Source organism: Pungitius pungitius, chromosome 13 (assembly GCF_949316345.1).
Source record: "Pungitius pungitius chromosome 13, fPunPun2.1, whole genome shotgun sequence".
Classification (NCBI taxonomy): domain Eukaryota; kingdom Metazoa; phylum Chordata; class Actinopteri; order Perciformes; family Gasterosteidae; genus Pungitius; species Pungitius pungitius.
Window position 1 is genome coordinate 1,503,449 of NC_084912.1, and position 18,161 is coordinate 1,521,609.

General features: G+C 41.8%; 2 protein-coding genes across 2 annotated transcripts; both read right to left on the minus strand.

The window, feature by feature from the left end:
- Nucleotides 1-5,728: 5,728 nt before the first annotated feature.
- Nucleotides 5,729-9,962, minus strand: LOC119214415 (homeobox protein Hox-D9b-like). The gene is made up of 2 exons (XM_037466183.2): nucleotides 9,202-9,962; nucleotides 5,729-7,910 (listed from the first exon to the last, which is right to left on the minus strand). The coding sequence occupies exons 1-2, from the start codon at nucleotides 9,902-9,904 to the stop codon at nucleotides 7,666-7,668; spliced, it is 948 nt and encodes a 315-aa protein (XP_037322080.2). The 5' UTR covers nucleotides 9,905-9,962; the 3' UTR covers nucleotides 5,729-7,665.
- Nucleotides 9,963-13,115: 3,153 nt separating this feature from the next.
- On the minus strand, nucleotides 13,116-15,789 carry LOC119214416 (homeobox protein Hox-D11b-like). Its single transcript, XM_037466184.2, has 3 exons — nucleotides 14,915-15,789; nucleotides 13,909-14,050; nucleotides 13,116-13,747 (listed from the first exon to the last, which is right to left on the minus strand). Exons 1-3 carry the CDS (start codon nucleotides 15,594-15,596, stop codon nucleotides 13,654-13,656), a joined length of 918 nt encoding a protein of 305 aa, XP_037322081.2. The 5' UTR covers nucleotides 15,597-15,789; the 3' UTR covers nucleotides 13,116-13,653.
- Between the last annotated feature and the right edge of the window lie 2,372 nt (nucleotides 15,790-18,161).

Below are 18,161 nucleotides of genomic sequence, written 5' to 3' on the forward strand. Positions count from 1 at the left end.
GTTTCTCTTTATTGAGTATTTTCCTCGTTTATATATTTAACCCCGTGCGTAAAAACCATGTGCTTTTACAAACGGAGAGCCGCGCACGCCGTCACCTCGTTGAGACCCCCGTGCGCGTTTTCCCCTGCGCGCCTTTCCTCCAAAACAAGCAAAGACGAGCCGCACACGCACTGCGCGTTTTTCCGGATGTTCCGTGGAATGCAGTTTGCAGCGTTTGTTTCCTGCTTTGATTTCCGTAAACGAGGAGCAATAAAACCATAAAGTGGCTCTGTGAAAACACACCGAGAGTGTGTGTGTGGGTGTGTGTGTGTGTGTGTGTGTGCGTGTGTGTGTGTGCGTGTGGGTGCATCTCTGTGGCTGTTTTTAGTGTCAAAACAAACCAAAAGTTAAAGGCCTGTGGCGGACATACGAAAACACACCGACTTAAAAGGACTTGATAACCAAATGTGTCTTAATAAAAGCACGTTGTACAGAAAAATAACACATTTATTTCATTTCATTTTAAAAAACGAGTTTCAGTTTGGATTCATTCCCCTTTTTAAAAATAATAATATCAAATGCCCTTTTGCAACCGTAGACGATGTTTTAAAATGATAAATAACGCACCTGTTGAACCAAATGAGTGCGTTTAAATAGCGCACTGTGCACGCTCCTTTTATTCCTTTTAATTAACAAAGTGTATGCACTTGTTTCCGTGATTTATTGCGCCTCCGGTTTGGCGTCGCGCCGAACAGCGGCTCCGAGCAGCTGCGCCATAAAATCACGTCCAGACGGAAACGTCCCGGGACGAGGCCGCTCCGCCCGGGGTGCGTTCAGGGTAAGTGGGGGAAAAAAGACCTCCCTCGTGACGGCGGCGGCGCTGCGGGGGTACGGTACCGCGGGTGGACGAGGCCACGGCGATGCTGTGTGGAAGACCCCGTCAGACCTGAGCATGTAGCGCCATCTAGTGTTAACAAAGACGCGTTGCATCTCATGTGGTCCGTGTGACGTCAGTGAAGGACGCATCAGCGCATCTGCAGTCACATCCAAAGGAAGATTTTTTTTTTTACGTAGTATGGGAATTCATTAGTTTCTTGTAGATCTACGTTTGTGGGGTAAGTTTTTTAAATAGTTGAATATCATTTAAAAAATAAAAATGAAATAGCGTGCAGCTTGGAGAAGAAGTTTAGCTTTCTGACGGAATGTCGTCACTATTTCCTTACTGTTTCGGCCCCCTGGTGGCCAATGTCAGCAGTGGCACTCTTGGCAAAAAATATATTTAAAAAAATGCTTATCTTTGTAAATATTAAAATATTTGCATTTAATTCAATAGAAAATGAGTCAGTCATTCACTGGGATAAAGAAAACTAAGTAGGGTTTATCTCCTTTTATTATTTAGTTACCTGTGTTGGATGATGAGGGCCAACTTCTTCACTTTAGATAAACTGTTGAAGTTTAACAGAGAAAACAAGAAACATTCTGTCAGTGAAAAGCAGAAGAAAAAGCTTCCTGCAACAGAAAACAAGGCATACATTTTTTATACCTTTGCTTTAGTGAGTCGCTGAGGACAAACCTGCAGGAGATGAGTTCTTCTTCTTCAATGTGCGGCTGACTGGAACCTCCTGCAGAGAAGACCATGTTTCCTAATCCACTGACGTAAAACCTCGTCCTGTAGCTTTCTGATCTGTGTCCGTCTGCCTCTTCGATTTAACGTGTGTCTCCGCTTTCTGCGTCACTGTCTCCTTTTGTCTCTTTGTTTCCACCTCACACACACACAGACACACACACACAGTGTCTCCCTGCTGCATTGCAGTAGGTTGTAAATTCTGAGTGCCAGCTGAGGTTGACCGAGCAGCACCAGTGAAATACTGTCTTTGTTTCCCTCTGTCTGTCACACCCCGCCTGCTGCTCTCAAAACCAGTGAGAGGGAAATGCAAGATAAAACAAAAAAATCTAGGGTTTCTTTTTGTGTCTCTGACATTCAGGAGAAAGGAAGAAGGGGAATGAAAAGCCAAATACGTTCCTTCTGTCCAACTGCGCTTTATTTATTTCAAAGAGGCCTCAAGCATTTTCACAGCAGAGCGGGACAAAGCACAAGAGCTAAGATGTTATATCTGCTTAGACTGATGATCCATCGTGGAACCTACCAGTTAATTTGAAAAATAAAGAGGTTTGAAATGGGAAAAACTACTTTTCCTTTCCTTCTCAAACCACTTAGATCCGATGTTTGCTCTCAGCACACTCACGCCTCTGGATTTAAAGTTATTCTGTTGGTTAACTACAAGGACGAAAGATAAACAAATAGTCCTGTTTCCGGTCTCCAAATATGGAATTCATTCCTAAATACAGGTCACATGTTCACAGTGAATATCAAACACTGTTTGTCCGCAGAATATTACAGAATAACCAAATTTGTGAAAAAATACATTGAAACTTACGTAACATCCGGGACAATAAGCCTAGAACCATCCTCATCCGAACCCAGTGACAGCGTTACACGCAAACACGCGCGCACACACACACACACGCATTTGCAGGAGCAACGATGCATATCTGAGGTACCTGATGGCAGCTGCCCGCTGGACTCCACTGTCCTCCGCAGCCTCCTGACGTCATCAGCACAAAGTAGAACACACATTAAAACACAAAGGTAGCAGGAAGATTCACAGGTGAGCTGTTTGAAGGACAGATGTACCTGCAGAGCTCCTTCCGCCCGCTGCTTTTCTCCTTCCGTATTTGACGTTATTATTTTTTTTTACATCTGATACAAAAGGAACGTTTGATTCGACGAATAAATTCGAAAGATTTGAGCGGGAGAACCATTACAGAACAGCGGAGAGAGAAGCCGTGCGTGGAGGCGCGCCGAGCCGCTGCTGTGGGCTGCAGCGAGGGCGCGCGCAACGAGCCTTTGCATTGCGAGCGCGCACACGTGATCCAACGCGGCCAATGGCGGGCGTTGGTCCTCTCGTGAAAAACATTTAGTTTTTTGCGTGTGCGCGTGCGTAAATGACCTGCAGAAAGATCGGGGAATGTGTGGCATCCGCAGTGAAGAGAATGCTGAGTTTCCTAACACACACGCACGCACACGCACACACACGCACACACACACACACACACACACACACATTGATTCATTTTGTTTTTTTCGTTAACATTTTGTGGGCAACAATCACGACATTTTGTTTCATTTGAACCAAAAATCTGACCACTCTGACTCTAACTAACAACTGCACGTCCAACATGAGCACCAAGCTGTCTCCATTAAAGAGGTCACGTGTTCCTCTTGACAAATACTAGATTCACGTTAGCGGGAAACATCTGGAGAGAATATCAATGGTTACGAAGACAACCAAGGAAAATATAACAATTAGAACAATTTCGACCTTTATCAGTCTAGTGAAAGCTTCCAAAATATGGATTTAGTTTTTATTCTTTGTTTCTAATAAATTCCCCAAAAGGTGCCATTAGATATTGCCTCATTTGCATATATAAACATAACATTTCAGAAAACCTGTGATAAAAAAATATAATAATTTTAACTAATGAATGAATTAACTGTTGAAGTTTCATGTTGATATCTACTCTTTAATAAATGCTCCTCTTAATGTAGTGATGAAGGGGTTACATTTTTTTAACCTGTTTTTTTCAATTCATTTTCTCGAAATATATCAATTTCAAATTTAACAACCTCCCTTTGACGTTTAAACATCTATTTTCAGACAAAACAAAAAGCACTAGAAGGCCTCTTATGTAAATAATATACGGCAAGTGTTATGGTGATTGTATTGATGTATTAATACATTATTTTAGACTATTGTCATTCCTCCATCATGTAACTACAGATTAAACTTAAAACTCATCCAGAATAATTCGATATTTTCAAGGATTATTTCATAAAGAAGAAATAAATGTGGCGTGTTCTTTGTTTTTGTTTCCTCGTGATTTACTCTTTACAGCCACGCAGCTCTCAGAGAACACGAGCTCAACATTTTAATGCCTCCACCAGAGATTTATTAGAGGAGGGGGGTGGGGGGGGGGGGGGCTCTACACATGGGGCGGGGCCTTTTCTGCTACATGATGTCGTTTTACAAAAATTGGGGGTTGAGGGGGTTTTTCTTTTTCTTTTCTCATTTGTGTAATTTGATACTTGTCAAATATCTCACGTTGCGGTGAAATGAAATGAAGATGACGAGCTTCCAATCAAGTGACGCAGCAGAGTAAAAATATTAATGAATGGGCTATTTTCCTTCACATATCCAATACTTACAAAGTAGGGAATTTTCTTTTGTTAACAATTTAATAAAGATTAAACGGAAACTGAAATTATACTGTTCACTGCTATTTACTGTCAATTTGCTATTATATATAAAAATCATATATATGTTATTTTTCTTTTTTTAGTATCTTGTCGAAGGCTTTTTTTGCTAATCTGAAAGCAACACTCTTTAAACATGTGTAAATAGTATCCATGTAGAACACATTTATTTAACCTTATTGAATTGAACAGGATGCTTTCCACCACAGAAGCAATGCGGCAACTCAGTGCAGCGCCACAGGAGAAAAACACCGCCCCCCAGCGGACAGAGCGAGTCATTACACCAAGTTATAGTCATCTCTCAGGCTTTGTTCCGTCTGTCCATCCTTAGTTTTCAGTTGGAATTAGTAGATTTGTTCATTATAAAGAAATATAACACCTGGTCAAAAGCACCCAGTGTAAGTTTAAACAGATCAGACAAAATAGATGGATGACATATTTGTCAAAAGCGCTGATTCAAACACTGAAAGAGACGGTCACTGTTTCAGTTTAATGCAGTCTGCAAATGCACTAACTTCTATAGAAAAACATTCAAAGAGTATTTATTCTCCTATTCTGTAGGGAAAACAAAAAACGGAGATTTAAGGATTCTGTTTTTTTTCTTATTATCATTTATATGGTAAATATGTTGATCGGACGAAGGTTAAATTAAAACTCCCAAATAAGCAAAAAAACAAATGCATCAATAATCCTATTTTGACATTAGTTGCGTCACAACAACTCGGAACGTGCGTGTTTCTATCATTATTAACCTACTTTTGCCTTTCAGACGAAAATATTCTGCCGCATGTTTGTGTGTTTTGCGTTTAAAACGGAATTAAAAGTTTTATCCATTAAAATGAATAAACACCCATTTAATTAGGAGGTCAAATTTGTGGAAAAATAGGATGTTGTTTTAGTTTTCATTTTTAATTCACAATTCACTCTATACTGTATTTAATACTGAATAGAGCTATAAAGACTTACTGAGGTTTTGATTCAAAACACGTGTTTCTACTTCTAGAATGAAAGGTCTATTCATTAAATAATATCGTAGTGGGCCTGAGACCGGTTGGACATAATGAAATGTCCTGGTCTTTTTTTGGGGGGGGGGTTGTCTGTGTCTCGTCAGCAGACAACGACTTTAACATTTGGGACATAGGAGGCAGGAAAGGGTGTCCCAATAAAAGCGCATAGCCCCCGACGGCTGTCTGGGTTAAATCACTTTACGGTCCCTCTCTCTCTGTCTCTTGTATTCATCCCGTGGGGGGGGGGGGGGAGGAAAGTCACGTTTATTCTCCAAATGCATGCAGTTGGTTTATGACCCTGCAGTAGGATTTATATGGGCGCCATAAAGGAGGGGAGCTCCGAGGCCGAAATGCGTCTCTGCGGACCGGAAGTGAGCAAACTGGAGAGCAGCCCGACACCTTGACGTTGGGTTGATAAAACCAAAATGTTATCGATCTGTAATCGGAAGACACGTGACTCTGATCAGACCGGAATAATAGAGGAGAACACGACTACGTTTACATTTAGCTTTAGTGCAACAGTGTAGGATTTACTTCATACAAAAACATCGACATTTTATTAAACATGTTAGTAATATCCCAAAACGTCATTCTATTTGATTGTATATTTCTTTACTGAAACGATTGGCTGCAATATGTAGCAGTTATAGTAATTGGTAGATAACATATGTGTGTTTCTCATACAAAATATAAAAAAATGGTACAAAAATATATAAAATAACATCACAACTCTAACGTAGGTTTGTGCTAATTATCTCTCAAAATATAATTATATATAATAAATATATTAGAATGATAAATATTATTACTTTCCACTAATCGCAGTATTTCCGGTTTGTCCATTTCACACGAATTACACAAACATACAGCTACTAATACAACTGTCATTTTATTACAGCTAATAAACGAGCTGGTTTAACAAAACATAAACTTCACAACTACATTATTAATGCAAAATGAATAAAACCCCAAAATCCGATGTGGATGAGATTACCAGTCAAACCAAAACAAGAATAACAACAGAGAGAAGCGCTTCATTAACAACCATGACGTCATCAGACGTAGGCTAACGTAGCCTGTGGTCATGTGTCCTTCCTCCCACAGAGAATGTGTTGTGAGAAAAAAAATAGTTCCACAATAACGCGACGTCAGGATGTCTAACATTTAGAAGTGAAGTTTGTGTGTGTGTGTGTGTGCGCGCAGCGGTACATAGACATTAACAACAGAGATACACATAACAACAACACGGTAACAACAACAACAACAGATAGGCCTCACGAGGCGATGCATGCACAGTTTATAAAAAGGGAATCGAACCAGGAGGCCGATCGGTGAGCAGAGAACCTTTCAGGGGAGACTCGGGTCGTCGTAACACACTTTTTTGTGTGTTGAACTAATAAGGCTTTTTTTAGTCTTACAAGATGCAGAAGGTTGTGGATGAAACCCATATTTCAGCAAATATTTTATGATTACTATTATGATCTCTAAACATATTTTACATTTTTATATTTTATATTTTAACCTTTTTGAAATTTGACTAAATGTAATTGTTTTTCATTAAGGATGTAAATTCTCAGTTTGTCTTTTGAAAAACATTCAAATGGAGAGTAAATGAGAATATTAATGTTATTCTAAATGAAACGTCCGGATGGCAGGTCAGAGGAACCATTGTGAGTGTTACACATAAAAGGTTCTGTTGCCTGGAACTTATTAGGACACTACTGGGTGGTTTTAGGAGGTTCGTGGTGTGGAGGAAGAAGAATTCCGATGTTTTGCAGCAGTGAAAATACTGAAATTCTTTTAATGTGTTTGTATCAATTTGTCACATCCTTCATCACGTTACTGTTGCAGCTAAGAGTAAAGTTAAATATTACCCTCTGATACGTGATTTTTTTTTAATGTGAATTCCATGTGAAGTACGTCAGTTCACACCGAGGGATGTTTTTTATCAGGACAAAAGTTTTAGCATTAAATCATAAAAAGTTATTTTGGCAGTAGCCGCAGAGACTTTTTGTGTAAAGACGTTTCTTTTGCGAGACATTCCGCCTCAGCAGAAACCGACGTGTCGTAAAGAGAGCGAACTCTATAGGTTTTTAAAATTCAATTCATGGGTCTTGTGTGTAAATCTAAAGAATACTCTGTGTTAGAACACATCCCGGCCTCCCCTAATTCACAGAATGTTCCCACCGCAGCCATTATCTTCACATCCCGTTGCTTAGTAACAGCTGCTCGTGCCCGCTGGTGTTAAGTGATGCCGCGTGCGTCGTGGTGCACTGCGTTTTCTTTAATCAGCTCGAATCTCACCTCGATCCTCCTGAGACGGAGGGAGAGAGGGAGGGGGGGCGACGCGACAAGCGGAATCCGTCATTCATTCACACTCCTCCTCTCTCTGATCATCAGCTTCTTCATCTTCATCCGCCTGTTCTGGAACCAGATCTTGACCTGCCGCTCGGTCAGATTCAAGAGTCCCGCCACCTCCAGGCGCCGGTCCCTGGTCAGGTACATGTTGTAGAGGAACTCCTTCTCCAGCTCCAGGGTCTGGTGCTTGGTGTACGGACACCGTTTCTTCCGGGTGGACTTGGCGTAGATCCAATTGGCTGCTGGGTTGTCTGCAGGAGAAGGCACAGGGGGGCGGGGCTTAGGTTGACACACCAGCTTGTGTCTGTGTGTGTGTGTGTGTGTGTTAGACTGACATAAACAATATATAGATATTGCCAGGACCCTTCTCTCATTTGAATATTTAACATAATGGGTCTATTTGTTGTTTCTGTAAATTGTGTCAAAGATGAAAGCGCAGCTCGCAGTGATAGAAACGAGTAATTCTCTGTGCCACGTTTGGTTTTTGAAGTGACGGCCCTTTATAGAACCACTGAACTGCAGGTGGTGGAAGGTATTTGAGCCTTTTGGCTGATGTGAAATGATTCAGTGGCCACTTAAAGGCAGAAAGAGTGCAGCGAAAATTGTGGATGTCTGAAGGAGAGCAACAAGTGGACTTTGGGTTGGCAGCAGATCCCACCTCCCAGAGGACATCTTTACTCACACAGATATCCTAAAAAACATTTAACTACCAACAAGAAGATAAAACCTGGACATTTCTAATGATTATGACCTCATTTCTAGTGTGAGTCAATATTTTATTTTGCATACATTTTAAACAGCCTGTATTGACAGAAGGTCATTAGGACTGACCAAAACAGATATTTTACATATATATATAATTATAATTATTAATAATATAATATTTGTACATATATTTGCTTATATTGTTAATTTTTTTTGTATACTTGTATCTTATTTTACTTTACCTTATTTAATTATATGTTGTATTTGCACCAATGGCTTCTAAACCCATATTGAGCTTTTGAGTTTTTTTTTTCTTTGTTCATTTTAATTCTAGATCTATCTTAACTATAATTGAGTGCACCAAAAGTAAAATGCATTATTTATTACAATTATTATTACAACTATTTTCTTTGCGGTGGAGGCGTCCAGTATTATGAAAGCCACAAACATTAAAGGCCCTATAAATGATTAAATGATCGTTGTAGACCATATAGTCATGTAAGTACATGTGTAAAAAACGACAAGCATCAATTACAATAAAAAAGAATAGAAATCTACTTTCTGCACAAATCCGATGAGATAAAAGTGCAGCAGAACCGCTTTTCTCTTTCGTGCCAAATTGTTAAATAACAGCAACAGCACCTTCATTATTTTAATGGACTGTAAAGTTTTATATTTGACCGTTTACAAGACATTTATAGGGCTATAAAAGTCACACACACTTACTTACTTAGGCCACATTCTCCCTCTCTGTCACACACACACACACACACACACTTGTGTACCGCCACCGCTTAAACGCTAATAAACATCCCGGGGGTCGGTGGATCTCTTTACCCGGGTCAATCTGGGTTTTTCGCTCCTCTTCCTCCTTTTTGGGCTCCGGCTTCCTTTCCGGCTCCCCGGCGGTGCCGAGCCGCTCGAGGACCGCCTCGGTCGGGCTGTCGAAGCTGGAATCCCCGGGGCTGTCCCGGGGCGGCGGAGGCGGCGGAGGCGGAGGCGACCTCTCCGGTTTGACCGCTTCGTACCTCGGGCTCGGATCGGAGGGGACGCGCCCGCTGAAACCCACCGAGGCGTGTGGCAGCGAGCTGTCCGGCGGGGGGGTCGCCCCCTCCCAGCGGCGGACGAACCTGCTGTCGGAGGCGAGGTGCTCGGCGTGGCTCTGCGTCTGCGGGCCGTAGTACGGGTGGTGGTGGTGGTGGTGGTGTTGGTGGTGCTGGTGGCTCAGGAAGTGGTGCGGGGGGAAAAGGCCCGGGACGGAGGCGCCGGGGGCGGACTGCAGCTGCGGGGAGGAGGGCGAAGGGGACGCGCAGGTGTTCACCCAGGGAGAGAAGCCGTTCAAGCCCGACTGTTTGTTGGGAAAATGGGAAAAATCCGGAATGTGCGAGCCGGGGGCCCCCTCCTCCGCCCCCTCCTCCGCTCTGCGGGCTGACTTCGCGCAGCCGGCCGTCGAACCCTGCAAGCCTCCCGGGATGAAATGTGCACCGTACGGCTCCTCGGCCTGCAGCCCCATCATGGAATAATAATTCGTTAGCGACATGTTTATTTTATGATTTCATTAAAAAAAAGACACTTAAGTGCGACTGTAAAACGTTAGATGGGGCCGGTAGAGTCGCTTAAATCCTCCCCTAAAATGCTAGTGTGTTTTTTTCTCCTTGCCCGTAGCTTCTTCTCGGCTGCCCATTGGTTGCTGCGCGGATCACGTGGTGCGACTCCACTTAGCCGGCATTGGAAATGAATCCCTTTATTCTCGTGTAGTCAGAAACGTGACCAGAGGCCCCGCAGCCCGCCTCGGACGGGCCTGGATGAAGCGACACACGTAGGCCGGGCTTCAAAGCTTTTACAACCGGAATAACACCGTAGCAGGGAGTCGTTCACAAGCGGGTCTGAAGTGCGTGTAAATGAGGGGCTTTATAGGCTTTAGATTGGGCTTTTCTGCATGAACCACTTTCTCAATGCAAAGCTCATAGTGGTGACTAAATCAACTCTTCATCGCCTGAAAGTGTAACAGAGGACAGGTGGCTTTTTATCTGGACATTTTCTAAACCAATGGAAATAATGTCAGTTTGGTGGCGCAAAGTTAGCTTTTCTATAAATGTATTTCTTTATTTGGAGTTACAGCGACCTGCTATCCTATCCTATCCTTTAGAGCTGCTATTCATTACTTACTCGATAGCTTGTTATGACATTTATAGGCCTTTGTCCAATGGACTTCTCTGAACATCTCAATTCTTCATGTCCTGAAGAATACCAACTGCTGCGAATGTTCCGACGTAGCCCCTGATCGCTGTCTCTCGTTTACCTGTAGCGCCATCTGCTGGCTGGATGAGTTCAAAGCAGGAGGGAGGCCGAAGAGCATCATGCAAGATGCACCCATCTATCTATCTATCTATCTATCTATCTATCTATCTATCTATCTATCTATCTATCTATCTATCTATCTATCTATAATATATACACATCTATCTATCTATCTATCTATCTATCTATCTATCTATCTATCTATCTATCTATCTATCTATCTATCTATCTATAATATATACACATCTATCTATCTATCTATCTATCTATCTATCTATCTATCTATCTATCTATCTATCTATCTATCTATCTATCTATCTATCTATCTATCTATCTATCTATAATATATACACATCTATCTATCTATCTATCTATCTATCTATCTATCTATCTATCTATCTATCTATCTATCTATCTATCTATCTATCTATCTATAATATATACACATCTATCTATCTATCTATCTATCTATCTATCTATCTATCTATCTATCTATCTATCTATCTATCTATCTATCTATCTATCTATCTATCTATCTATCTATCTATCTATCTATCTACCTATCTATCTATAATATATACACATCTATCTATCTATCTATCTATCTATCTATCTATCTATCTATCTATCTATCTATCTATCTATCTATCTATCTATCTATCTATAATATATACACATCTATCTATCTATCTATCTATCTATCTATCTATCTATCTATCTATCTATCTATCTATCTATCTATCTATCTATCTATCTATCTATCTATCTATCTATCTATCTATCTATCTATAATATATACACATCTATCTATCTATCTATCTATCTATCTATCTATCTATCTATCTATCTATCTATCTATCTATCTATCTATCTATCTATCTATCTATCTATCTATCTATCTATCTATCTATCTATCTATCTATAATATATACACATCTATCTATCTATCCATCTATACATCTATATAAACATCTATCTATACATCTGCTTCTACATTTTCCTCCTTCCAACAATGTTGATGTTGAATACAACTTCACGCCTCTTCCTCTTTTGCACCACACTTAAACAACAACAAACAACCAATTTCTGTTTCAAGGCCTTCCTTCCGGTTGAATTACTGCCAATAATCCATTATTAAACATTGTAAACTGTTGAGAAGTATAAGCTTGGAGCCCCCTGCTGATACGTGGAGCAGACCTGTGATGGTTGGATATAAATAGAAAAGTATTTGGAACTAAAGGAACTCAAGCAATGGCCTACAATAAACCCAAACACACTCTCCCCTTTCATCTCCTTGTATTTCTTTTCACACACACACACACACTCTCGCTCAGACTGAGTGAATGCTTGGGACAAAGAGACGGAATGAGCAGACTGTATTGCCCCAATAAAAGCCTTGAGGTGGAGGCAGGGTGGTGGTGTTGCGGTTCAAGGTCCAGCTGCAGCCTTGGACTCACCGTGTGTTACCTGCGCGGAGCACCGGGACCTTCTCAACGATCTGCTCTTCAGGGGCTCGTGTTTACGATCATTCGGGGGCATCGCGCATCTACAACGTGAGCCCGGTGCTGTGAGCTCCCGAATCCTTTCATGTTGGTGCAGAAGGGATCACACGTGGTTTTATTGCGGTGTGAAATACTTCCGGACTCCTGGCATTTGAAACAAGTGTCGGTTCTGCCTGTTTGTGCAGCTCCTCTCTGACTTCAAAAGGCGTTTCACTTGTTGTTGGTTTGTGGCGACATTAAGAGGAGATGATTATAATAGTCATTTCAGTCTCAAACTAACCTCTAAAAAGCAGAATTTAAAACCTTATTTCGAATGATTTGAAGGATTACTCACTACTCAAACAGTTCTGATCTAAGAATTGAAATATAAAACATGGATATGACTCTTAAATGTAGCAGGAAACAACAAAAGAATAAAGCAACGAAATGGCCACTTGTTTACTGTCACTGTTGCATTTAAGTCATCAAAGTAAAAGGAACTCATTTTGCTTTATACATTAAATATTCTTCATCGGTATTTAGACTGAAAACACTTAAACTACACGTAACACGTGATGACGTAGATTGTCTTCGCTTGACTAAAACTGTTAGAACGTTAAATTACATTAAAATGAGGTATACGTGTGGTCATTAATGACCTATTTAATCACAAATCCTGCGTAAAACACACAAAGAGTATTTGTTGATTAATCCAGACCCAAAAGACACGTGTCAGTAAATTGTCATTTAAACACGAAACGCTGAAACGTGAAATGACGGGCAGCTCCATGTGGACCGTCGGGTTCTTTTAGATGGAGAATGTTGGGCCGCCGTGTCTTTAGGGTCCGAGTTCATTCCTTCATGAAGGATGAGAGGAGGCCGGGGGGGTGGGGGCGGGGGGGGGGGGTCTGAGTGCAGGAAAATCTCCACAAGAAAACAAACTGAAAACTGAACTTGAATAATCTATTAATATGTAACTTTTCTATGTGGCTCAATCGTGGCGATGCACCACATTTAAAAAATACACCAGTTCGTTTTGAGATCTGGATCTATTTCCATTCCATAACTAGTGGGAAAAAAGACATCCAAAATAAACATGTAGATGTGCGACTATTTGTAGAGATATATATATAGATATTTGTTAGATTTGACTCCTTACAATGAGTTTCTTCTCAAAAATGCATTTTTTGTCCATGGCTACTGACGGTATTTTCTGATTCAAAGTGATATCCAAAACCTTTTAAAAAGCAATTTTGACTCTGACATTTCAACGAAATAAAAAAACCATTTGGATCCATATTTATCCAGTGATCAGATTCCTGTGGTGGAAATGTATTGGAATGACCACGTGTTCAGGAAAACAAAAGGATAATTGGCATATTGAACATTTTCAGAAGAATTGCGATATAAAAAAGATAAAGGCGGATTCCCACGGTGCTCTGTAGGTTTAGTTCTTGTTCCTCGACACGCAGAGCAGTTTGTGCACGGCGTCCTTCTTCTTTCTCCCTCAGAACGTGTGATATCTTGTGTGGTACAGCAAACTCTCACTTTTCAGCTTCTTCTCTTTAATTCTTCTGTTCTGGAACCATATTTTCACCTGTCTGCATCAGCAAAGGAAAACAACAGAGACAAGTTTGATGTACTTGTGCTGGAGGAGATTTTAGAATTAAAGCCACATTACGAGGCGGAATATTCTCAACAGTCCAAAAACTCAAAGATTGTGTCCTTCTAATCCCTAATAATGAGTGCAACGTGCACGCACCGCTCGGTGAGGCGCAGAAGGCTGGAGAGCTGCAAGCGTCTGCCTTTGTTGATGTAGATGTTGAACAGAAACTCTCGCTCCAGCTCTCTGATCTGCTGCTTGGAGTAAGGACATCGCTTCTTCCTCCTCGCACTACGTTCTGCTGGAGAAAGAGGGAGAACGCATATATATATATATATATATATATTCATGCATATATATATATATATTCATGCATGTATATATATATATATATATGCATGAAGGCCAAAGACAACAGGGCTATGATGAACAAATAATAGTGTAGGAGCAGGAACAGAGTCAGCAGAAACAGAAAAGGAAAAATCTGGAGAAGGACAGGTGTGTGATTTTACATTATTAACGTAATGCCCCAATATTGTGAATGAGGCAACTTTGGAGTGTTGTGTCATTAATTTATTTGAAATTACTTTTCAGTTTTCAATTAAAAGTGAATGTCAAGGTCTCAGTCAAAACAGTGAGTTCAGGACGTTAAAATGACCTTCTACTATTTTCGTTTTATATATTTATACACACACACACACACACACATTTATATTATGCATGTAAATAATCAGCGTATTTAAAGTAACACACAGTGTTCACAATTCGATATTTTTATTTTGGGGCCCTCAAAATACATTCAGGTACAATGTTGGTTCCATTGATTGTGTTAATATAATTAATCCCCGATAGCTTTAGCTTTTGATCGAATATTAAATGTATTCAAAACATGAAATCAGCATAATACAGCCTACATGAATAATGAAATAAGAGTGTTATTATATATATAAGAGTGTATAACCTTTTAATAAAATCCATGGCTGTATTCGGCTGTTCGGGACTTTTCCGGTTCTTGCCAACATTTTTATTCAGTTTAGCCACAAATCGCTGTATTGAAGAACTAGAAAGTAGTCGGTCAAAATATACATTTTAATCCTTGCATCCTCATGTTGTGATTTAAAAACCAATCAACTCAAACATTCGAGTCACCGCCGGTGTTACTTGCGCTCACCCGGGGAGGAGTCTCCTCCGCTGCCGCCGGATGACGGCGCGTCCTCCTTCCCGGCCCGCGGTGACTGCGGCCCCGCCTTCACCTCGCTGCTCTCCCCGGTGTGACAGCTCGTCCGCGGGGCTCGACTCGTCCCTTTCTGCCGTTGGCCCCCGGCTCTTCTCCTCGCTCTCGGGTTCACTCTCTCGTCGGCGCGCTCGAAAAACCGGTCGAAGGCCGGCGGCAGGACCCTGTTGCGTCCCGCCGAGTCGCGGTTGAAGGCCGGGTAACCGCCGGGGGGAACCCGCGGGTCTCCCGCAAACGCCGGTGCGTGATAACCCGGACCGGAGGGCCCGTAAACCACCCCGCCGTACGCCAAGTCCGGACCGGCGACTGGCGTCGTCTCGGGGGGGCACCGTGACTCCGGGTACTCGCGATGAACGGCGGCGCCCGGAAGACCGACGCGTGGCGGCGGCGGCGGCGCCGAGGCGACGGGTCGGCCCGCCGGGTGGAGACTCCATCTCCACGGGGGAGGGTAGTGCGGTCGCGGCTCGGGGTGACAGCAGCCCCGGTAGTCGGACAGCCGTCTCGCCGAAGCGGTGCTCGGGTCCGGCGGAGCGGCGCCGTCCTCGGTTAAAAACGGCGAAGCGACGGAGCCGAGGTCTGAATTGGGCGGATGGGCGCAGCTCGGTAAATACATGGAGGATTTAGATGACTTGGAACACGCTTAACAGGGCGCGGATTGTCCTACAAACTAACAAAAGCTTCACGTACGAACAGGGGGAGAGATGTCCACCCCTCATTCCACGTGGGGGGAATGAAGTCTTCCAACTTTGTAGTAATAATCAATACCTTAATATATGTGCATTCTCTGAATAAAACAAATACATTTGCACATGTCTTCATTCCTTTGAAAGCACCTCTCGATATGTTTAAGGAAAGTGAGGGATGCCTAGTCGTTGACCTTGAGCCTGCACGAAGTGCCTCCGCTTCTTTGTGCACTCATTGTCAGCAGAGACTATTTTTCCACTTGTAAAACTCCACCCCGATGGTCAGAGCTGATGCTTTTGAGTGTGGAAGCGGTCCTTCAGAGGGGCGAACTTTAGAGCCCTTTAAAGGTGATTATTCTGGACCGTGTGATGACCCCCGTCGTGTTTCCTGAGCTCCGACTGAGACCAAAACACACAACCAAATAAAAGGGCGATGCTGATTGGTGAAGATAAGATCAAGTGACCGTAGTTCATTCAAACCTTTACAGCAAAGTGCAAACAACAACGAACAAAACACACAAGGTTTTATTAAGAGCATTTTATTAAACCAGGAGTTGTTAACAATGCCTTCAAGGTACAGTATCTAGCATTTAAATATGTCTTTGAAGGGGAAATGTCCATTTTACACTTTTAAGGCTCAATAAATCTGCCTTGCTGCCAGCTGTGTTTTATGAGAGTGTTCGACATCTTTCAATTTGAGCGTTTGCTTCCTAAAACATTAAAAAATGCTTCTCTGCACACTATCCCCCCTTTACACGTTTCATTTAACCTCACCGCTAAACGTCACACTTTCGTGAAAAAATATTCAAGGAAGTATCATCAGTTTTGTTTGCAAAATAAGCAATGACATAGCAACTATATGCAGCAGTTAATAGCTGCTGCAGATGAATTAACAACAGTGTAGTTTTGGGTGGCCCACAAATATCACAAATGTCAGCAGCAACAACACTGTTGCTGGTAGTGAAGATGTTGCCTGGTCGATGACCATCTTGGCCTCAAATAGACCAAAACGCAAAAAAAAGGCCCAAATCCAAAGTGTCGTGTGTGCGTCCCCAGGCAGGTTCCGTACCGCGTGAGACTCAGAGACGGAGGGCGAGGTGACGCTTCTGGCTGTTTCTCTGTCCAAAGGTCTGAGAAATAGAAACAAATAATCGTCTGTTTTTTTTTTTATTTATCAAGCGAGAAGCAGAAAAAAAAACCCTCTTTTGTTTTCGTGTTTCAGATGTGCAACTTGAAAAGCTCCTTTAAAACATGTCACCTCTGCACACATCTGCGCACATCTGCACACATGCAGATCCATTAAAAGGTGCGACTCTGACTCAAGGTTAAATAAACGGGCTTCAGAAAACAAACCGGAACAAACGAGGCGCAGAGTGTGCACACATCTCCGTCACATCCTGCAGGGCCTTTTGCGTTTGTTCACACGCACCAACGTCGTGCAACATAATGCACAACTTTCACTCATATCGTTAGTGAGATGAATAATGACCAGAAAGAAAGTGCAGAGAGGCGGTTTTTATACACATTATGTTGAAAATGAATGTCAGGGTTGGGCAATTAAACAATGGTGCTGTGTTTGTTGGACATTAAACTGCACTCCGACACTAGAGGGCTGTGCTCTCAGGTGTCTCTGCAGGTAGGGCAGCTTCTGACGTCAGAGGTGTTGTCTGAAGCTTCCCTGAGCCTCAGACATTGAAGAGTCACGACGTGCTTTCTGAGAGGAAACGTTTGGCCGATGTTTACACGGCTGTAGTGAACTTTTCTGTCAACAGTTATGTGCATTATAATTTATTTAAATCTTCACCAATTAGAAACCCATTGGGTCTAAAGCAATATCGTAAAGGTAAATGCAGATTGTAATGTATAGTAAATAATTATATACTTTTTACTATTTAATGCTAGTTAAATTAAACACTATGGGGAGAGAAACCTTTTGTGCTTTTATTTTTGTGATAAATTATTATATTTCCCCAACGAACCAAACGAAGTCATGAACTGATTCTAGTTTCGTATTGATTAACAAATATGATGTTGACCAAGAGTGTTGCACGGAGAGCTTTAACCCATTTGAAATATCAAAAAGTAAAACGATAACTATGTTAAATAAAGTATCACAGCAGCTTTACCACTGATAAAGTGTGAGGTGGATCCATCGTCACCTTATTTTCACATATGAAAAACATGTTTATTTTTAAAACTACAGCGCTGTAAATACATCTGTTATAATATTTACATTTTTGTAACACACACTGTGCACGTTTCTTTAAACCTTGTTTAGAGCTTTAAATCATACCATTTTATTTAAACGTTTGGTCCATTTATAATAAACCCGCTGTGCATTCCCATCCAACGCCATTACACCGGAGGAGGGTGCGGGGCAGTGCGTGTCGTGGGAATCACGAACAAACACGAAGTGGACAAAGCAAAGGAACACAGACGCACGTCCCGCATCGCAGCCCCGATGGAGGCTTCCCTCGTGGATGAGAGGACATTTG